Source organism: Polyodon spathula, chromosome 18, assembly GCF_017654505.1.
Source record: "Polyodon spathula isolate WHYD16114869_AA chromosome 18, ASM1765450v1, whole genome shotgun sequence".
Lineage (NCBI taxonomy): Eukaryota > Metazoa > Chordata > Actinopteri > Acipenseriformes > Polyodontidae > Polyodon > Polyodon spathula.
Window position 1 is genome coordinate 19,768,246 of NC_054551.1, and position 23,398 is coordinate 19,791,643.

At 37.4% G+C, this 23,398-nt stretch overlaps 1 protein-coding gene across 4 annotated transcripts in view; it reads left to right on the forward strand.

Moving 5' to 3' along the window:
* Positions 1–23,398, forward strand: part of LOC121331093 (tubulin polyglutamylase TTLL7-like) — a 69,970-nt gene that overhangs the window by 40,860 nt on the left and 5,712 nt on the right. For all 4 annotated transcript variants that reach the window (XM_041278260.1, XM_041278263.1, XM_041278261.1 and 1 more), the window contains exons 10-20: positions 3,987–4,081; positions 4,645–4,792; positions 5,420–5,493; positions 6,809–6,944; positions 8,198–8,284; positions 10,404–10,596; positions 11,603–11,877; positions 12,428–12,562; positions 16,087–16,167; positions 17,308–17,468; positions 21,760–21,933. In XM_041278260.1, the coding sequence (XP_041134194.1) occupies positions 3,987–4,081; positions 4,645–4,792; positions 5,420–5,493; positions 6,809–6,944; positions 8,198–8,284; positions 10,404–10,596; positions 11,603–11,877; positions 12,428–12,562; positions 16,087–16,167; positions 17,308–17,468; positions 21,760–21,933 (1,559 nt within the window). The remainder of the gene's footprint in view (positions 1–3,986; positions 4,082–4,644; positions 4,793–5,419; positions 5,494–6,808; positions 6,945–8,197; positions 8,285–10,403; positions 10,597–11,602; positions 11,878–12,427; positions 12,563–16,086; positions 16,168–17,307; positions 17,469–21,759; positions 21,934–23,398) is intronic.

A 23,398-nucleotide genomic window follows, 5' to 3' on the forward strand; every position in this document is an offset into this window, starting at 1 on the left:
TTCATGTATGACTTTAGTCCCCAAATTGAATTTTCTTGCCCTACTGTCATAGAGGTTAATAAATATACCTGCTGTAGTGTTTCCTTGCCTCTCCCCACCCACCTTCATTTTCTTTCCTGAAATATATCATTTCATCTGTAAACAAGCCAGTTGTGCTGCCTTATGTTACAGCTTTAAGCAAAATAATGGAGATCGTTATTTTAAAGTAAATTGAAACCAAATGGTTAATACAGTTGGAGATCTGGATTGTATAACAGGAGTCCTACTGCCTGCGAGGAACAAGTGGTTCTAGAAAATATTGCTATGCAGGTTTCTTTTAAACAATATATCTATAATTAAAACACAGTGACAGTAGGAGCCTTGATAATCATATGAAATGGTAATCAATGTATTATCCAGGTATTTGTGTATTGTTGTTTTAGAGCTGTAGGTTTAGATATAATTTAAAACAAAACTTTCATCTTTAGTATTAATAAATACTTCTTTGTTGGCAAACCCTTTAAGCCCCAACTAGTGACACTTAAGGAAATCACTACAGAGTTTTAAAGGCTTCTGGGGTTCATTAGTCTCAAGACTGGCTTCCCTTCCTCAATGAGAAAATGTTTGGTATGCTGCCAGTTTAATTCTTTTCAGGTTGACAAATTGACAGTGCAACAAATCACACTGAAAAATGAGACAGACACTTAAGTGTAACCAGGATTACACAGAGCAACAATATTAGCTACAGTCTGGTGCACTTTTTCTTAATTGCTTTTGAAGGGTCCTATTCCTTTATAAACATGAATTCAGATTTCTTTTGTTATTAAAATGATATTTAGCAAAAAAGAATAATTCTAGTTGTCAGTTTTTGTACCACGAGTATGTATGTGTGGGCATTCCCCAAACTTGGGTCAATTAAATTGACCATCTGTGTGCTAGCTTTCTAAAAGCGCTGGTGCAATTCATTCAACATACAGTAGTTATTGCATAACTCCTGATATCTGCTGCCTCTTTGTTTTCTTCAGAAGTGTCTACAGTGTAAGATACTGGCATTATAAGATGAGATATTGACAATGTACGTTGTTTCATTTTTAATGGAACTACCATGTATATCACATCCTATGTAGATCCACTTACTTTTGAATTGAAATGTTTTAATATGAGCACCATCTGTACAACAACTTCACTCTTCAGTCTGTTGTTTTGCATCACGTGACGTTGGCTACGTGTACAATGACTTTTGGCACCCAGATTGGAACATTCTCTTTCTAGATTTGTGATGTCATCATTCCGTCATTGCACTGTAGCGTTCTGCATTTTGGAAGTGCGCGTTCCAAGCGTGGAATGCCTGGAGGGGGTAGACCAGAGCCAGTTTGGTACATTGCAAAATCTTCATCTAACTGAGATAGAAATACACTGTAATCCTGTTGCAAGTGCTTACTGTACAACTTCAGAACAAACATCGCAAGGGCCAATGAAACTCTGTATTAAAAGACACTGTTGGGTTTTGTAGTATGTAGTATATTGTGCCATTAGAAGCCATTGAAATTAGACATTAAATGGACATCACAAAATGAATGGCACACATATAAAAGGGGAGGATTTAGCAGTCTGGCGGTTATTTTCGGTTTGGTTCAGTTAGTGTGGGTTTCAGCATAATGGGAGCCACTATAGTCGTAAAGTAGGTCAACATGTAACTGAATCTGTACAGAAAGAGATTATCAGTGTTCCACAAACACAACTTTCACTACCAGTTTTTGTTATGTAAACCAAAAGCGTGTTGCATTTCATGGTCCAGTCTCATACTCAAATACTATTATTATTGTTCATAGTAATTCCTATTTCTATGCTTATTTTCAGATATCCTACTGTTTGATCAGGTTGTTTTTTACATTTAAAATAGTTGATCCTGCAGTTAACCTTGTTTTCATGGAAAACATCCACCACATGCTGGGTACCACAGAAATACACCAAATAATAAATTTAAAGTGCCTTGCTGGATATGCATAAATGCGATTCACATCTCAATATACTTATCCTGGTTCTTATATAGCAGTAAGTACAATTATGCATCCTTAACTCCATAATAATAATGCTATATTCCGGAAATGAAGCAGATGAGCGAATATGCCTCGTATAGAAAATAAGTTTGAATAGAAATTATAGTCATATGTGTATGATAAATTAATACATCTCTATTAATGGCTGAACTTCAGATAAACACTTTAAGGTATTCTGCCACCCGATAAAGGTTAGCTAAGTTGTGTTACTGTTCTGTACTCAATTTGTCAAGTTTGACAGTTCCTTGTCAATCTGGAACAAAAAAAAATTGTCAGTTTTGCTTTTATCTATTACCAACCAAGTGGCATGCCTCTCCCTGACATGCTAGTTTCCATTCCACTCTAGCCAATGACAGATTGCACTCAGCCAATCTTTCCCTGCGCCTGTGATATAGATACAAATTGGAACTGTTGTCATTTTCTGTCTACTGTCATGCTGCTCATACAACAACTGTGATACAAAGCCTGTGTGTTTCATACATCATTGATAATTTGTGGCCATAATAGGTGACAAGGGATATTATCAGTGCTCTGCTGAAACAGGGCAGAGGTTTCTGTTCCAGTCCCAGATGAAATGACTGTGCTGTAATTGGAAGGAAGGTGGCAGCATCGCTGCAGGATTCTCTGGCGCTTTTAACATTTCATTTGGAGATTTGTTGACAGGGTCGACAATGAAGTGTCACTTTCTCATGAACGGGTTAGGACTTACAAGTGCCTGTGGGGTTATAATCAATCAATCAATCGATCAATCTTTATTTTATATACCGCCTTTCATAGTGGACCACCATCACAAAGCGCTTTACAAGATGCAATTGCAAAAACAATGCATAATACATTAAGTACAGTAAAGGAAACACATAAAGCAGCTGTTCTAAGATTAATTCAATACCTCCTGGAGTACTGTGACTCAGTGCACCATTGTGGATGTTGCTAGGTTCAGCACATCCCTGAATTCACATCAGATTCTTCCGTACCTTCCAGTGTCCTATTTAAACTTGAATGATGGGCCAGATGAGCAACCATCCTCCCCCACCCACCCCGGATCAGTGTTGAACTCAAATTAATCATTGTTGACACTTTAATGACAATATATTAATATACCTCACTTTGGTGTTTTTTTTTTTTTTTTTAAGCTGACTATGAAATGTGTTCTTTATTGCAGTAGATAACAGATGAACGTATTCATTTTGATGATGAAACTCAAAACTTCAGCTCTGAAGTAGCTCTGTTTACTGCGAGTGGTGTTTTCGGAGAGTCACACTTGCAGTCAGTAATGGGTGTTGCCCCTTGTTGGTATTAAGGCAGGCTGAAAGAAGAAAAACAACTAGGTGTTACAAAAAAAAGTGGTTTGATTGGGGAGAGGCAGGGAGATCAACGCTTGCAATGGCAGGACTTTGATTTGTTTAGCATTGTACTGCTGGAGCAAACAAAATGGTGAGCTGCTAGACCTCAGTAACTTCCACCTGTCCCTGCCTTCTTTTGGTCTAAATAAACAAATCGATCAGTTGTGCTTGACCTAAACCCAGAGAATTTACCTGCATTTGTCCGCAATTATTTCATACTGAATCAAATGTGCTAATCTGTTTTTGTTCGGTAGATACAGTAAACATTTGGTGATACACAACTATAAACATGCAACAGTTATAAACTATGATTTCAAATAGTAAAAATGAATGGTATTTTTTTTTTTTTTAACTACTACATAGTATATAAGAATGTTATTTTGTATTATTACATATATAGTGGAACCACTTATAATGGGGTCCCTAAACTAAAGTGTTACTGACATTCTTCATGTATTAGGTGTAGGTGAGAGGTAGGTGTTGTTCTTGTGGTACAAACATGCTATATAAAGTGATTGTTTGTATTACAGTATTACAATACCAATCTTTCCTATTAAGATAATTATAATGTACAGCACACATTTCTATTTTTATTTTATTCTAGATTAATCGTGCTCCAAGTTTTGGCACGGACCAGAAGATCGATTACGATGTGAAGAAGGGAGTTCTCCTCAATGCCCTGAGGCTGCTAAACATCAGGTACTTCTCAATGCCTCCTTGTCTCATTACAGTTTGGGCTTCTCATTATCAAAAGAATTCATTCAGCAAACATATTGCATAGTGTTGCCCAGTTGTGTGGATTGATAACAGACAGATAAGAAAGGGTTTTTAAACTATAAAACCCCCTTCCCTAGTTGCAAATTATCATTTACTGTACACGAGGGGAATGTTTTCAAAGTGTTTACTTCAGTGATTTCACCTCAGAAATGTGATATTCTGTTTAACCCCTCCAATGTCTTCTTTCCTGCTTCTTAACCAACCGTCTGTTTCATTTAAATGAAGCACATACTTTGCAGCCAGAGAGATTCTTTGACCTCAGAGACACTGATGAGGTGAAATGACCCAGGAAGTACAAGCATAACAGACTATCTAAAGTGTAGGCTTGCAAACTGAGAGTCTGGTATGATACCAGATAGAATTTTTTTAATTGAAATTGTGTGTGTGTTATGTTTAAACTTCACACGTGGGACCTGCTTCAGCTTTTCATCTGTTGGAATTGTTTACAAACGGTTATCTGTTTGTGTTCTTGCTGCCTGTTTTAGAGCCAGTGATAAAAAGAGAAATTTAGCCCAGCAGAAAGCTGAGGCACAGAAAAGGCTTTATGGACGGGGCTCCGTGAAGAGGCTGTCACCGTGTTCCTCAGAGTGGGAGAAGCAGCGCCACACACTGGAGCGAAGAAGAGAGGAACTGGTATGAGTTTCCTGAAGTAAACAGAAGGCAGGCAGAACTGAACCTTTTAGGGTGGCGTATAAAGTAGCTTTAGTTTGGCATTCCAGGGGCCAGACTAAAGCTGTTGCATAATCTAACTTCATCCTATGTTTTCTGCTTTGTGCACAACCAGGAAGATAGCTAATTATAGGCATTTTATTCTTCTAGGATAATCAGTTCAGTTCTACAAAGGGATAATTCCCATGGACATTTTTTTTTTTTTTGCTCCACAAAACTGTAGCGTACATTCTTCAGTAAAAAAGACGCTCATTACTGTGTTCAGTGCTTCTCGGATGTTGGTGGTACACAGGCATATCTCCAAGACTTACAAACAGAGAGCGGGCATAACGAGCTGCAGATACCAAATATGGTAAAAATGTTTTGTGTCAGACCATTCCTGAATATAATTCTCTTTGTTCAATTTAGAATGAGTAAATTTATCTCAGCTTAGCTTTTGTTATTCTTTATCCTGAACTGCAAAAGTGTACCTCTTGTACAATAAAGTGAGTAAGAGACACAAAATGTACAAACATAAGCCTAGGTTGTCCTGGTGGGTATAATCACTTTAACATTACTCTCTACACGCTGATCATTTTTCTCTATTTTCAGAAAGAAAGACTGGCCCAAGTGCGCAAGCAGTTGTCAAGAGAGGAGTATGAAAACAGACATCTAGGGAATTACAGGTACTCAGTTTTTAAACACAGTAATGGTTTGTCCAGTGAGTATCTACTATCCTTTGTTAAAGTCTAATTATTGTACAACCACACTGGGGGAAATTCACAAAGCCCTCTCTTACTCCAAAGCTTTATTGCAACCATGTTTTTCTTAAAAGAGAAAAAACACCTGATAAAGTCACACAACTAGAAAACCAAAATACCAGTCTGAGTGATTTAATTAAATTCCTGGGTTGTTCATGTCAAGTTTTGTATTACCTGGGTGCTGGCTTCGTGGATTTCCCCCATCCTTAGGCTGAATAGCTGTGAAAAGATGTAATGACAGATCCCAACCAGCTGAAACATCAATTTAAGTCACTCTGGGTAATAACACTGTTTTTCGGTGGCCTATTTCTCTCAAAGATTGTTTCCCTTTACACAGCTTTGCAAATAAACATGCCAGCTTTGCCAATAAAAGCTGCTGTACTCTGATCAGTCGCTGGCATTTCTAATAAAGTTTTTACTTGAGAGAACAGATCAATTTGTTATACTTTACAGTTGAAAAAATAGCCCCCCACCTTCATACCATTTTGAAAGCATGCCTTGACATTTGGATAAGGCTTCTATTTGAACTGGCCAGGTGAATACATGTCATTAATACATTTCTGATGCAGTTGCTATACTGTGCATGCCGTAGACGAAATGCATATTCTTAACATTGATTGTAATCGAATAATCTTTTAATGGTTTAGTTAATGCAGTCTTCTTAACATTAATACATAAAGAGCCCATGGTCAAAGAACAGCCTAGCTATTGATCCAGACTCCCTAATGCCCTGAGACCCTCAATGAGATTATTCCTGGTATTGGAGGAGGATCTGCTTGGAAACAAGCAATTGATTGCAAACAGACACCAATTATGTAGCCTTCAAGCATGTACTAACTCTATATGAATATAATAATCCCTACTCTGAAGAGCTGGTACTTTTATATAATGTATAATACAGAGGTGGCCCACTCCACTCACATGCTCAACATTAAATCCCTATTACAGATTTCATGTTCATATGCATGTATGTGCTCTTTTATCGGGGTTCAAATAATTTTTTAGAAGCGTATCAGATGGTTATTAGAGTAGGTCAAACAAATGTAGACCTTCTCAAGGCTGTCAGGGAACAGCGTGCAGTGACACAAGAGGAAATGTTGTTGATTCATAACGTTTCTGCTGACTAAAATCTGGCACCTCCTGGGTTATTTAGAAGTTTTCTTTTTTTGTTGCTGAAAAAAAAAATAAGCATATGAATTCTAAATGTAAACTGTGTCTTTTTTTTCTTTTTCTTCAAAAGACGCATCTACCCTCCAGATGACAAGCAGCTTCTGGAAAAGTATGAAAGCCTCCTTTCTACTGCTTTTCAGACCTTCCTTGCTGGGAGAGCAGCTTCACTTCAAAAGGAAATGAATAACCCACTGAAACGAATGAAGGCAGGTATTCGAATGATGACTCAGCTCATTGCTTAACGTGCGCCCATGAAAAACACATTGTTTCTGTTTAAAAAAAGTCAGTTCTGCAAACTCAGCCACACGTTTGTCATCCCTGTCTTTGTGAATACATTAAGACCCACGATTTATTGAATGCAGAGTATATAAAGTTTTATAAAGTACACCTGAAGAAAATACAGTATTACTGTGTGTGTGTGCGTGTTTATGTGTGTCTGTGTGGTTGTTTTGTTGGATATTTATATTTTTAGGTTACATACCAATAGCCAGCACGCTTTCAATAGGGTTTGTTTTTGCGGGCACTATCTTCACAAAGCCTTTATGTAGGGGCCCTAGAACAAGGTGCCTTTTACAATTGTTTGATGTCATTAAAGAACAATTCAACCATTCACAAGACATTGCCAGTGAATCCAATATTTACTACAAAAAACTCAGCATACATAAGATAAAAACGTCAGTATTGAAACAGACAATCGCAAAAATGAAGGCTAAAACATACTGAGCATCAAAAGAATCTTATCATTTATTTTTGAGCATCAAAAGAAACATCACTTATATTTGGATAAAATTCACTAGATGTGATCAAAACATGACAAACTGTTTTAGAGCAGGTGCAGTGAATTTTTATTGTGCTGATTAACAGTTGACATGACTAAGATGCTGCAAAATTATCTGTTGAACTTGGGCCGGTGTTGTGACTCTTGTCCGGTCTCCCAGTTCGTGGCCTGTCATTGAAATTGTTTGGCTGTGAGCACCCATGACGGTGAGCCACAGTACGTTGCCGTAGTCCAGCCTCCAACATGCCGATTGCATGAAGGCACTGCTCTCTTGACAGATGTGGCATATTGTTTTTTTTTTTTCCTGTGATTTTCTTTATTGCTTTTATTCAAGCATGCAATTAAACAGCTGAAATCACTCCATATCCAGTGTCCAATCAACTGTCTCACTAATTAGGTGATTAAGTGCACATGCTTCAGTCATAGTCACTCAAGTGTGTCATGGTCAAGGATGAATGATCAAGTGATTAAAAAGAAACCAAAAAAACATTTCATCAATGTCCATCATTTATATACCTTATTTATTTATTTATTTTTTTTAAATAGTGATACATTTCTTTTGATGCGTGGTATATAAAAATCCTTTAAGATAAAATAAGAAAAATAAAGCAGTTGAAAATGTGCTTACTGAATAATTTCCAGTGCGCGCTGAAACATATCTTGTCACATTCACAATCACAGGAAGAAGATATTTTAGACCTTCTGGAACAGTGCGAGCTCGATGATGAAAAACTCATGGGAAAGTCAACGAGGCAAAGAGGGCCTAAGGTATGTTGTTTTGTGTGTGTTTGTCCATTCCACTCGCTTGACTGTCTAAAAAATAAAAAAATAAAAATCCTGAAGCTAAGGGACTGTGGCAGAGCAAGAGCTCTGCCTGTAAATATTGTGGTGTTTGTGTGTGTTTTTGTGGTGGTTGGCAGGAATGGGGTTAATTCCTGTCCCTGGCAGAAACATGTGAGAATGTGGCTGCTTCTTAATTGAATAATTAGTGATAATTGGGAGAAGCCACATCTATAAACAGAGAGCACAGGGCTCCATTAGGCAGCAAAACCAGAGAGGAAAGGTAGTGTTTGTAATCCACTAAATTTTTTTTTTTTTTTTTTATACCAGGAAACAGCTTAGCTGCCCAGTATAGCTTAGACCTGCAACAATTTAGTTAGTACTTTAGTGTTTATTTTAAAACTTCAAAAAAAAAAAAAAAAAAAAAAAAAAAAAAAAAAACTTGCAGGCCTGCCCTCTTGAAAACCTGCCTGTGCTTGTGTGGAGTACTGTTCATTTTGCACAAAAGACAAGTGAAAGCGGTCCTGTATGTGACAAGCCTGTGTTGAGCTTGCCACATGCAAGATCATCTTCACTGGTCTTGTGTAAAAGGAACCGTACTCCACATAAGCACAGGTAGGCTTTCGACAGGGCAGGCCTGCAAGTTTTTTTTTTTTTTAAAACACCAAAACAAAAATAACCAAAAACATAACTCCTTCCAGGAGTACTAACTAAACTGTTGCAGGTCTAAGCTATACCAGACAGCCAAGTTGTTTCCAGTCCAAAAAAAAACCCAACATTTATTGCTTAGAAGTGGATCAGAACCATCGTACCTTTCCTCTCTGGTTCCAGCTCCTTGGTAATCTCCCCCTACTGGAGCCCTGAGCTCTCCTTTTTATAGGATATGGCTGCTCCCAATTATCACTAATTATTCAATTAAGAAGCAGCCACATTATCACATTTTTGGCAGGGACAGGAATTAACCCCATCCCTGCCAACCACCACAAAAACACACACAAACACCACAATATTTACAAGCAGAGCTATCGCTCTGCCACAGGGACATCTCTGTGAAACAATTTCATTTTTATATCCTAGAAATGTTCAACTGGGAAAAAAAAATTAACTGCAACAATAATGCAGTCTAGGCAGTTCTCAAGCATATTAAACCTCTTAAAAGATGAGTACTTGCTCCATCGTGATTGCTTTACTCAGACTCATTTGTGCTTGTCACTTTCAACTCTGTAGTGTTTGAGTGGATTTCACTAACCTGACTTTTGCTGGGCATTACTCTATAAAGTTGTTTACCAACTCCCGTGGGTGTATTATGAAGACTGGAAAATTTGAAACACTGAAGTGATTTAAACACAGTGGATTAATGTTTTCTCAGCACATTTTTCCGTGTCTGAAGGAGAGACTTGAAATAATTTTTAAACCTATTGTTTGAAGAAAATAAAGCTTTGTTTCACATTTCAGAAATGAGAATCCACAATTGATGTAGAATGATCATTTATCGATTTAAAGGAACCTTTCCCATACAGATATACAATATGACAACTTTTGGTCTATGGCCTTGTCCATAGGAGCTCGTTAGCCGCCCCTAAGATGGCAGAATATGTGATATCAAAAAAAAAAAAAGATTTAAACTAACTAACTAATGCCGGTGGGCAGGACAAGTGTCCTCAGGCCACCTACCCCCTAAACAAGGCTGCTGCAAGGTGGAGGCAGTGGAGGAGGGGGTCAAACAATAACAAACGACAAGAGGGTGTAGACAGACGAGGCTTTTATAGGGCTGATGATTATGTTATTGATTAATGGGTGGATTCTCCTATTCAGAAAGACAACGAGTTTCCAAGTAGGCATGAATGCTTTTTTGGATCAGTGAACCACAAGTAAAAATGAATAACAGAATTATATCCTGTAATACTGTCATGAATATGTTCCTGTTGGAGGAATTATGGGTTCAATATGCGGGTGAATGTGGTGCTATACTTATCTGGATTGAATGAATACCTCATCAGCGATGTGATGATTAAATCAAAATATTGCTTCAAAATCCCCTTGTGCATTCTATAACGTTATCCCCCACCGTTTCTGATATATTGTGTCTTTAATTCCATTGTTTCAGCCATTGTCTTCGATGCCTGAAAGCACCCAGACGCCAAAGAAACAAAGAGATGACAGCAGCAACACCAGCTGCAACAGCTGCAGCACTTCGGCATCAGAAGAGGAAGATGAAAAGGAAGATCTCTTGGAGACGAAAGAGAAGAAGGTTTCATACAACCTAGAAGAAAACAAGTACCACTCCCTTGAGCGTTCAAGTAAGACCATTACTTTTCAAGTTACTATATCCTTCCATCCGTATTAATTCTTTAAACCAATTTATTTTGTATTCATGCAGTCCCACTTGGGTGGGTGAATTCAGTCATTATTCTTTCTATAGAAGTCCTGATTGAATTGACCTCTACAGTTGTGTAAACTGATATCTATTGCCAGGTGGAAACAAACAGGAGAGTGCGCATATTCTTGACTGGGGCAGGTTAGAGGCCATGCGATGCAAACCATTTTATTGAAAACAATTGAAATATTTTCATATTCTTTCACTGGGGTTGGCGCTGCCAAACACATTGTGTGACAGTAGGTTTTTAAAGTTTTTTCTCAACAGAATAGACACTGCTTTATTGTAATGGCAGCTGACAGGAGAAAACCAAGGGCCATCAGAAGCCATTTTATCTGGTTATTTTGCTGTATAATCAGAAATCAGGATTTCATGATGAATTACAGGTCATTTGTACTTCTCAGGCTAGTTCTGGATGGGGTGGAAAAGATCCTAACAACCTATAATTGTGCAGCCTAACTGGTTATGTATGTGTCTGGGATTCAGTCTCTTTAGTTAACATCTGGTTTTATCATAATTTTCTTATGATATATTGGAAATGCTATTTGAGCTAATGGAAGGAGAGAGGACAGAGTTGCCAGAGACTGAAGCTCTTTGTGACAAGACCAGATGTAGACAGGGTGGGCAGATTGCTGGGTTATAATCCTGTTATGTCACTGGAGTACAGGCAATCACTCCAAATTTGCTATCAGAAAATGCCATCCACTATTTTTCAGAAACATGGTAAAATACTGGATGGAGGAGAACACAAGCAAAAGTGTTAAATAAAAAAGCTTGAGGATAAAGCACATGCTTTTTTTTATAGCGCTTCATTAGAGTTTACACTGTAAATTAAAGTGACATGTGCACTACTGCAACGCTTTAACAGGTGTGCTTTCAGGTGTCTATTTAGTATCACTTCAACTTGATGCTGTCTGTTCTTCTTACAGGCAGGATCAATTCGAAATCTCCAATCAAGCCAACCAAAGCTGGCCCCTCAGCATCTCCGTCACTTTCTGCCCCAATCAGACGCTCTATATCATGTCCCCGCTCTATATCCTCTGTAACTGCACAGTCACCAACTAATGAGCAGAGGGCTGTGTCGTCAAAACCATCCGCTCCCGTGCTTCGAACCACTGTCACCCGCTCCCACTCTCTGAATCGCAGCGGCTCAGTCAACCGAGTGCCCCACAGCACCAGCCTGGGCACCATTCACTCTGCAGTGGCAAGTTTGAAAACAGCTTTCTTTGCTAAGCGCAGTATAATGTGGATTTTATTCTGTATTGCATTAATTTCAGGTGCGCAGGTTTTTGCCAGACATACTTGCTGTACAATTGTATTTATACCAGCTGTGCTAAAATGGCAAGAGAAAAAATAAGTATTTTAGAACCTTGTACTGTATATTACTTCTTATTAATCTTTGCAGATTATGGCTAATTTTAAATGTTTATGCTATATGCTTTCCCTGTACATTTAATTAACTGACATGATGATTGTTGTATGACACCTGAAATTAATACAAATATTAGAGAGATTTAAAAAAATAAAATGAACCCTTTACAAAATGATTTAATATACCTTATATACCTTATGAATTAAGGGGCTACTGTATCTGATCTCCAACCTGAATGATTCTAAGGACACTTTATTTACTGGGCTCTTATTTTTCATTTGAATAAAATGATATGAAACGGATTATAAATAAAAAATGTGAGTGACCTATTTTATGCAAACAGGGAGCTTTTTTTTATCTTCAATTGTTTTTATTTTTCTAGGGAGAATCTTTGCTCAACCTCAGAACAAAAGAACAGGAGGCAGCAATGACAAGGCAGACTCTGGCTGCTCTGAATGAAATGAGAATTCGGTTCCCAGGAAAAACAGAGGAGGAGGCAGAGCTGATGCTGGATGATGTGAGTGTTTGGATCTCACTTTAGGATCTCTGGGCACCAATAGTCATAGTCAGATTTATTTTCGAGCTAAAACTTTCTCAGGCTGTCTATTGATGGTTTTGTATACTTTTGAAAAAAATGCAGATTAAAAATAAATATTTCATGGTCCTCAAGTGGTTGGTAAAGTCAGGGGTGTGCCAACATCCACTCATGAACTTCTGGGTCTAAAAGACAATTGGGTTGGTCGTGGGATCGAGGAACACCACTGACCTTCAGTAGTTCTGAACTGTGGTGGATCGCTGTGGTGAGGGAGCAAAACTAGGCGTAATTGGGCACTCTAAATTAGTATTAAAAAAAAATGCAAATATCCTGGTTGGTTCCCTCAATTTCATACACTGGCCAACACAAAATATTTATGAGGCAGTTATAGCAGTTAAAAGTAACACTCAGTAATTAAAATTAAAAAAAAAAAAAAATGTGGTAGAGGCAGTTAAGTTAACAGGTTTTATAACAGGTTTTATTTTTTCAGATGCTCATGATTGGTCTTTAGAAAATCTTTAGAAGATGTTTTAAAACTAATGTTAATCAATCACACGTAAATAGCACAGTGCTAGTTTGTGACCTTGCAGACTCATATTGCATGTGGCCTTCAACAAAGCATGTGTCTCTGCCCTAAGGTGGTATTAAATGTACAGCCAGAAGGGAAAACTAGCAGTGTGTTATGAAATAGTTTAATGTCATGTCTGCTTTCAATGGCTCATATTTCTTCATTATGTAGTTCTTTCTCTATTAGTGGCACCAAAGCAAGTGTACAGACAGTTTTTCTGTATACTCAGACATTTAGTTTGGCTCATATTTACCTGTGTGTGAAATCTGCTGTATCAATATGTTGTAGCTTAAAGAGCAAGTAGCTTCAAATGACAATAACAGTTTTACCTTGCCTTAGCTTTTAATGATATTTGAAATCGTTCTGAGAAGCTCTGAGTGCCGTTGCTCATTTGTTTTTTTCTGGGTGACCTTGGACAGTGCTTTAAACTGTTTTGAAAAGCCTGTCGACTTTAGATGTTGACGGAGCTTCGAAGTTCCCTTGCACTTCCTCATTCAAAACTCTGTAAATGTTGACAGAGCTTTGAATTTCCCTTGCGCTTCTCCATTCAAAGCTCTTTCCCAGGCAAAAAAAGTAACTACAAAAAATCAATAAAAACAATTAAACACAACAAATAAGCAACAGCACACACACATTTTAGAACAGTTGCAAATGGAGGTTCTTTAAACTTGAGTTTATTCTGGCAAATCAGACTAAATGGACACAATTTGGGATTCAAATTCCCACGTCTTCTAGCTAAAAGCTCCTTTGAATGTAGAGTAATGATGGCACGTGTTCATTATACTTTGCAGCCTGCTAATAGTCACCAACTGTCACTGCTTTTTAAAATACAGATTGGGCCTGCTGTAATTGAATAAATCAGAGATTTAAAAAGCTGGTTTGTATTAAGTATTAAGGAACAGTCACCTAAAGGCACCTGCAGGAGGGGTTTAGCATGTTAATTACTTGTGAAACTCTTGCTCAGCAAAATAGGTTAGTCTAAACCAGGGGCTGCTTAAAGTGGACCCTTTTCTTTCTTATGCTTGACCATAAGATTGCACAATGTCAATCTTAATCTTGTACAGCTGCTTTCATTATATAAAGCACATTTCATTACTGGTCTATATAAGATAATAATATAATAAAATACCAGCCAAAGTAGTTCAGTTGGCCAATATATATTAGAAGCTTCATTCTACCCTCACATGTGCAAGGTACTGTCATTTTTCAATGCCTAATCAGGTAACCTAAATGTAAAACATTGTCTCACATTTTCTGACAGATAGTGCTTCAGCACCCATGGTCTTTTTTTGATTTGTACTGTATTTGAACCTGTGGCCTTTCAGCCAGTAACAAGTATCTACTGAGTCAAGACAACTCACTACGAAGATCATTGCATACAGGCTAAAATAATTCAGCCATTAAACACTGCTGGCATTATTTAAAACAATAACAGTGCAAAAAAACACATCAGATATATAACTGTACATAACTGGAATATGAGGTGTTTGTGCAATATACTGGTATAAACTGTTTTGATGGCTACAGTTGTTTTAACCGCCAACTATATATATCACAAACCATAAACTACATTTACTGTAATATAGTCAGGATTCGGTCAATGACCAACAAAAATAACCATTTTGCAATTTGAGCCCTGACAAATTGTAAAAGTTAGATAAATGATAGGTTATTTTGGTGTTTGAGCAAAGTATTTATGCTCAAATTGCGAAATGGAAAATATTAAACAAACAAAGAACAAAACGCAAAAGAAGGGACAGCTTATTTGGTCTTTGAGTAAAGCGATATACAGTACTCAAATTGCAAATGCACCTTTCCAGAAAAGATTTGAAATATGCTGCTCAATCTGCAATTAGCAGTTAAATGCAGGGTGTTAAAATGTATTTATTTATGTATTTATTATTGATGCAGGAAGTTAACCAATTGACACTGTGGCCTCATTTGCAAGGTGTTAAGCAGTTTAGAAGGATAATGACCCAAACATTAAACTTCAAGAGAGTTCGAAATAACGTTCGTAACGTTTTCGTCTTGTTATTTAGAAAATTCAGTTTTAGAGGGAAAAAAATAACACACTTAATAAGCGATTGTTTTATTCATGTTATAAGATTACTGTATACACAGTATTTAAACTGCAAAATCAAATCCACGTTTGTCTAATCAATTTAAGCGAAAGAAAAAAGAAACAAAAGTATGCTTATTAAACATTTATAATATTCTCCTAAAACGAACTACCACTTTTTAGAAAACAGCTTTTGCAGACCTGATCAGCACCAGACAATGCAGACTGCTATATATATATATATATATATATATATATATATATATATATATATATATATATATATAAACTCGCAAATCTCTGTTCAATCACTGCTCTAATTGAACATGATTTTTTGTTTAGCTTTTAAGCATCAGTCTGGTTGTTGTTGGTGAGTATAGTGGTGAGTATAATGTCTCTGCAGTGTGCAGATTGCTTAAGTTTTAGAAGATGGAGACTCAGTAAATGGGATTTGGACTACTTTGCATTTTAATTAAACTTTTATGTTATGCTGGATAATGTTTCATTTAACAAACAAGCTTTCTAACAGCGACTGATGTTCAAATGAAGAAAACAAATACAACTGGTTTGCAATTCAAATGCTAGTTCTTTGTTGCTTTTGAACTTGTTGCAAATGTTGAATTTCATCTATTGGGTGCAAAAGTAATACCACGGTATTCACACTCTTATATCTTATATACATGTACTTCATACGGCGCCCAAAAGAAAAGAAAAAAGGTGTTTCACGTTGATATTATTACCACATAGGAAATGTGCAAATGCATGTACTATAATCACTTTATCAACACTTGTTTCTGAATTAGAAATTATGATACAACATATTACTGACTGGTCCATGCATGTATTCATTTTCATAGTAGTCTATTGTCCTACTTTCAGATACTGGATAACTGGAAATATCATAAACCAAAAGTGGCCTCCTACTGGCTTGTGAAGTTAGATTCTACAAAACAAAGGAAGGTAAGAGAGCAGGCACTTTCATTGGCAAATAAAACAAAAGCTTCGAGGGATTGTATTTATTGAGAATCCATTAAACACCTACAAAGTTGCATAAAGGAATGTTTATCTAATTAGCTGCTAGAAACCTCCTTGTTTGTTTTAGGGTGTGGGTCAATTATACAGAAAATCAGCTAACCAGACCCCAATTCGTTCAGTACTGGATATTTTAGTAAACATAACTAAATAATGAATTATATTATTATGAGCCTAAACGGCATATTCTCAAGTAATCAATCTGATATCTGCAAATATATATTTTTTCAATCGAGCCACTTCAGTTCAAATGTTGATTCAGTCAATATGTTGCTTAAATGACTTAAATGTATACATGCCAGGATTTTTGGTCTAAATGGTGATGTTGTTTGGTCTACAATGTGCATCTACGGTAAACAATAGGGTGCTGTCTATTTATTAAACCATCCTCATCTGCTTTACAAACTATAGTAACAGTATTTAAAGGGGAGCTGAAATGACATTGAGATGTCCATTAAAAGCAAACATCTCAGGCACTGTGGCTCATAGTTTGGTGGCTATTGCCACTTCTTTAAAAAATGTAGGTGCCAGTCAAAATGAACCTCCAGGCATGTGGTAGATTTGTACCATCCTTCACACTACAATGATTAATATATGATGCTGGGCTAGCTGCTGTCTGAAAACGTTCACTCTCTCACTCATGGAACATCATTAAATTTGTCATCTTTGTAGAACAAAACATTTCAGACATTCCTAATAGGGGAAAGAATGCAAAGACCTAAGGCCCCCAAGTTTTAAAAAAATCTATTGTGCAAGAACTTTTCATACTGTTTGCATCAAACTGACATTTGCTGCAATGAATATCCTTGGTGTGAGTATTGTGTACTTTTATAATTATATCTCTTTCCCCATTGTCATCTGTAATTTTTTCTGCTGAGTTAGCATAATTGTTACTAATTTGTCTAGAACTGCATTCTGTGAAGGTGTGACCTTACCAATGTGTTTTAAAACTTGTATTCCCACACTGCATTTTAATGAATTGGGAGACAGCTGTTCATGGATGTTGTTTTGTCGACAGACACCTGCAAGAAATGCTTAGTTTTGTTTTTGAATATTCTATTCCACTAGGTTTTGGACATAGTTAGAACAAATCTCCGCTCTGCTGTGCAGAGGATCTGGAAGGAGCCTGACGTTGACAGTTTACATATATACCGCCTTTTTAGTCGTGTTTTCAATCGCCTACTCTGGAGCCATGGACAAGGGCTTTGGAACTGCTTCTCCAATTCGGGGTAGGTCTGATACAGGTCAAGAAATATTAGATTTTGGACACAATCACAGCACACTGCGAGTCCTGTATAAATATATTAAAAAAAAATATTAACCACGTTAGAAAACGTATCCTTTGACACATCTACAGTGTATACAGGGCAGTTTATAGAGTCTATTTGTAACTTTGCAATGATGTTGTGTGCCCCTGGGAAAATGAAAAAAAATAATACTGTAGCTTCAAATTTCATTTTAACCACCTAGCTGCCCATTTATTTTGGCAATTTCCATGTCAAAAATTGGCTTTTTTTTTTTTTTTTTGCAGATTTTTTAATCTTAGCCCTCCAAATAAGCAATTTGGACAGTTTAAAAAAAATAAAAATAAATACGCCTTATTTTTAAAAAATATTTTTTTTTATTGTTATAAAAAATGGAAATATATTATTTCAACTGAAATAACAAAATAACAATTTGTTTACAATTGTAGCATTATAACAATATAAATCAATTTTTTTCCCAATAAGCAGCATTAGAGTAACAGTGCAACAAAAAGTCATTGTGCAGTCATATCACTTTTTAGAATTTTTTTTGTGTGTCAAACTCTCATCAAAGCTAACATCTTTATCTAGTACATATATATCAGAAAACTTGCATGATATACAGGATGATTAGAAAGTAAGTTTACCACATAACACACCATATCATTGATGTGGTAAACTTACTTTCTATCTTCCACAGTTTTGGGTACGTGTGTGTATCGCAGTTATATGCATTGTTATGTGTGAAGTGTACTTCATCAGCAGAATAAATCAGTTCCTTACAACCCCTTGTAACATCAACAAAGAAATAAGTGCCCTCATCTCATTCGCTGTAGTAGGCAAATGCGGCCGCCATTTTTAACTGCTCATCTATGGATGGGCCGGTCTGTCAAGCATATTTCTTAGCGACTGCTGCCACCTGCCAGCGAAAAACAAAACTGCAGACTATAGTACCATATATGCTGCTTATTGATTTAGTGTAGCACGTCAAATAAACTTTGCAGATGCACATATAACCCCCTGCCACGCTATTCTCACGGGAGTGACATATTTGGACTTGCGCTCCACGTGGAAGTCACGGGATAAGCAGCTGGGTGGTTCATTGTTACACTCTGCCACTGTTTTGTGTTGTTTGCACTGCAGTAATATGAAATGGTTCTGGGTTATTGATTTATTGTACATGTTCTCTAAATCTCACATTACCTAGCGTTAAGCATGTTTGGAGAGCCCCAAGTACCCCTCATTCCAATCACAGAATTAAGCATATTTAGAGAAATAAATAATTGGAAAAAGAAAATTATTGATGCAACAGGGTCATTCAGAAATACTGCAAACACTATAAAAGAGCAAGGGAACATTAATTGCAACATTAAAACATTTGAAGCTGCTTGCATAAGTGGACAATTCGGAACCCCATTCCCAGCATAGGCTTTTGAATAATATGTGGATATTGAAAGTTTACCAACACCTGACACCTCACCTGATTTCTGTTTACATTGAAATGACTCTAGAGGGGCATTATTTCAATACAAGATTTGGGGGTTTATAACGACTAATACACACATCTATGAATTATTTGAAACCGTGCAGTTCTATGGGGATTCTTCAGAGTTGTAGTTACTGTCGGTAGATGACAGTTATTATCAATGGGAACAAAATATTTTAGTCAACACTATTTTTTTTCTTCTATAACATTGTTTTTATATAATTTTTATATAATTTATAGATGTATAGCTTTAGACAAGTGGTGCACAACTCGGTGCTCGGGGGCCAGTGTCCCTACAGGTTTTTATTCCAACTGCACCCTAAAGTACTTTATTGGACCTTATTAAAAGCTTAATTGGTCCAATTAACTAATTTAGGGTATGGTTAGAACAAAAACCAGGAGGGACACCGGCCCTCCATGACCTGAGCTGTGCACCACTGGTGTAGACATTCCGGTGGTTGAACATTTTAAATACTTGGGGTAGACATTCTCCCCTCCTTGCAGTCCACTAACCCTTTTTTAATAAGATATTTAAACAGGTCATTTTAATAAGATATTTAAACAGGTCAAGCCTGCATCTCCATAATAAAAATGAATACTACCAATCATTAATTTCTTTAGCTCTATGCTACCTCTCGCTTCCCCTTCTGGATATTGGAATCACTTGCACTCTGTGATTTCTAAATTCGTATGGAGTGGAAGCATCTGCATCTCAAGTGGTCTACTTTTCAGTATGAGAAATCCGCTGGGGGTTTGTCTTTACCAAACTTTACATACTATTTGTGGTCATTTGTGCTTCGCCCAATTACTGTTTGGCTTGATCCTAATGTTCCAGTTTTATGGCGACCGTTAAAGGAAAACCTAGTATATCCATATAGACGCCAAGACTTACTAAACTCTGTTGTTCCTCTGAAGCAATGTAAACTTCGTTTTGGCCCTGTAATCTCTCATTTAATTACAATCTGGCGCTTATTGGAAAAGCATATTAAACACCAATCCAAATGATTCTCATACTCCTATTCTTCATTATTTAGCTCTCTTGTCAGGCAGTTCCCCCTTTTTATTTCCACAATGGAGAGACAAAGGGATACATACTTTTGCAGATATTTGCAAAGATAAACAGCTTCGCACATTCCAAGATTTACAATTGCAATACGACTTGCCAGGTACCTCTTTCTTCTTTTATCTTCGACTTCGTTGTGCAATGCGTGCCAATGGGGTTCCCAGGGGGACAGATTTGCCTTCACATGCACTACATGACATGTATAAACCTTTGGTGGATAACGCTGTCTGGAATAGGGATTTATCTATTGAAAATGAAGAAATCTGCTGGGAAACTATTTGGGATAATCTAAGCTCTGCTTCCAAAAATCCAAACCATCAGCTGATTCATTTTAATTGTCTTCATAGAACTTACTTAACTCCTCATAGACTCTACCAAATAAAACTTCTCTCTACCACTGCATGTGCATACTGTCCCCTAGATACCACTGGCTCCTTTTGACATATGGTTTGGGAATGTTCTGTTGTGGCTGTGTTTTGGGATCGGGTCTCTTCAGCTTTGTCCACTGTTCTTGAGAAGAATATCCCTTGCTCTGTTAAGATATTATTAGTGAATGATGACTCATCCCTTGATCTATCATTGCAGCAGAAACAGATTTGGTTGGCTGGTCTCACAGAAGCGAGAAAAGTAATAGCTCTTCATTGGCAACCGCCTCATTCCCTCCCCTACCGTCAATGGACCCTCACCTTTCTACTTCTCGGGTCCATTGCGCTGGGGAGAGGACTGTGACTCCATTAGATCTTTGATTATTCCTTCTTCAATTTTATCTGACTGATATTAGTTAGGGAAGTCCTTTGTGGGGGGGGGTTTTGGGGGGGGGGGGGGGGGGGGGGGGAATGTGGGGAATTATTGAATGTAAACTTCGTATTTAAAATTCGTATTTAAAATTATGTTTTTGTGTTCTCCCCAATAAACATTTGAACCCAAAAAAATAAATAAAATAGTGGTGACAGTCCTTAAACAGAAATGTTACTGTGTATTTCCATATATAACGCTCTTTGATTTATAGTAGCAGTAACTTTCTTGACTACTGTATCCTTTAACAGCTCACAGCAAGACACCTAACTGTTCACTTCATTACAGTCATAACTTAATGAAACTGCAAGTGTGCAGCTATGTTTGGATGTTTTGCTTAGCTGGGGACTTGGGGGATTTTTAAGCACAACACCACCTATCTTGAGTTTGAAATGCTCCAGCTCCAGCTTTTAGTTTCTAGCACCTGTGCCACTGAACACAATTTACTGATGCTGTAATGGGCTTACACTGCTTCAGCTGAGGGTTTGGCTTCAACTGATCTGTATACAAGTGTCTGAGGATCTATAAGCCGTATGTTACTTATTTTAATAGCTCCAAAGAAGGTGAGTTTTTATGTCTACTATAAAGGAATGTCTTGTATGTTTGTGTTTTTGTTTCTGTCTGCCTTTGTGATTTTTAATTCACACTTTATACCCAAGTCTTTAGTTAAATTACTGCTGTCAGCAAATAAAAACAATATAAATAATTGGTCACATCAGGGTAGGTTGTAATGATTTTACAGTACACTATAGACTACCTATCGAGGTGTGACCACAGACAAGTATAACTCTAGTATTATAGCTATCCCAGGGAAATAGGTGTTTTAAAAAAGCAGCTTGTAAAGCTGACATTTCGTTGATTCATTTTACTGTCGTAATTTAGTTCTGATCACAACCACAAACACAAATGTTGTTTTGTTTCTATGACAACAGGTCCTCGTGGGAAACCATTTTCAACAAAAGCACAGAGATGGTCACCCCTCAGGAACTCCAGTGCTGCCAGAGGCTAGTACAGCTTTGCAGAGACTGCCTTTTAGTGGTTTATAAGTTTGTAGCAGATTCCAGGGGCTCGTTAACCGGGCTCAGTCCAGAATGGGATGACACAAGGTAAACGTCAATCACAGTTTTCTTTTTATTTCTTTTCGTAACCATGCACTATAAAATCAGGCTTTCGTTTTAGCACAACACTAGTACATTATTTATTTGTTGATTTAACAGAAGTATATGAAGCAGATAACTATTTGTAATTTACTGTTGGGCTATCTGGCAAAAAAAGTTTTCTGGTAAGTGAAAGATGGAAGTGAACTGCTAGTACAATCCTGAGTTTTACTACCACGACTGATCATCGTCGTACAGCTATTTAACATAATTGTGCACTTATATTCTCCAACAGTTGCGTGTTTGTTGCTCCCATTAAAACCAACAAACGTTTTACAGTACTGTTAAAAAACCAACTCTGCTGTATTCTTTAACACATAGGCATGTTAGGATATGGAGGTGGTTGTGAGTGTGATCCCTATGCAGACACTAGAATATGCTTTGAATGCCATTTGTAATACAAAGGAGGGCTGGCATTAAGCTATGGCGATCTTGGCCTTCACATCTAATCTAAGATGGCTGCCGTTCCGAGGTCATGTGATTTGTTTGCTTGACTTGTGATCGAAACTAAATGCCTTGAGATATTGGCTTCACAGTTCGTACACAATTCTATTTGATGCTTCTCTCAGTCGAGTCATTGTATGGGCATGGAACAACCCAAATGAACCGTGTACCTTTTTTTTTTTTATTTAGTTGTCGGCAATTATTATTTTTTTATTATTATTATTTTCTCCCCAATTTAGTCCAGTTGTCCAGTTATTTTTAGGCTCAGCTCGCCCCCACCACCCCTGTGCTAACGGGAGGGGTGAAGACGAACACAAGCTGTCCTCCAAAGCATGTGCCGTTAGCCACCCGCATCTTTACACACTGCAGACTCACCATGCAGCCACCCAGAGCTACAGCGTTGGAGGACAATGCAGCTCTGGGCAGCGTACAGGCAAGCCCACAGGCGCCCAGCCAGACCACAGGGGTTGCTGGTGTGTGGTGAGCCGAGGACACCCTGGCCGACCTAGCCCTCCTTCCCCTGGGGCAGCGCTCTGCCAATTGTGCGCCACCTCATAGGAATGGAATGCCTTTTTTTTACAGTATTTCTTTGACCTTCCTACTGACTCCTTGCTGCCTTCGAATTCCACATCAAATAACTATTAGAAATGTGAAAGACTTAAATACAAGTTACTGTAATCAACTGTATGTCAAAATCCATACAAGTGTTGTGAATGGCAAGACTTATGTTAATCACATCACATCACATCAAAAACATATGGAACACTTATTTAACATTGGCTAGCAGAGGATTTACAGTACATGTTCTTATTTGCATCACCTCTCAAATCTACTGAATATGGTGAAGGTCACAATTGGTTCAAGAAGTGGTTGTTTCACAAGGGACTGCTGTGTGACCATCGACCCCCTCATTCTTCGAAGTAGGTTTAATAAGCATCTTGGTTGTATTTTGAAATCCCCCTTCCCGTCC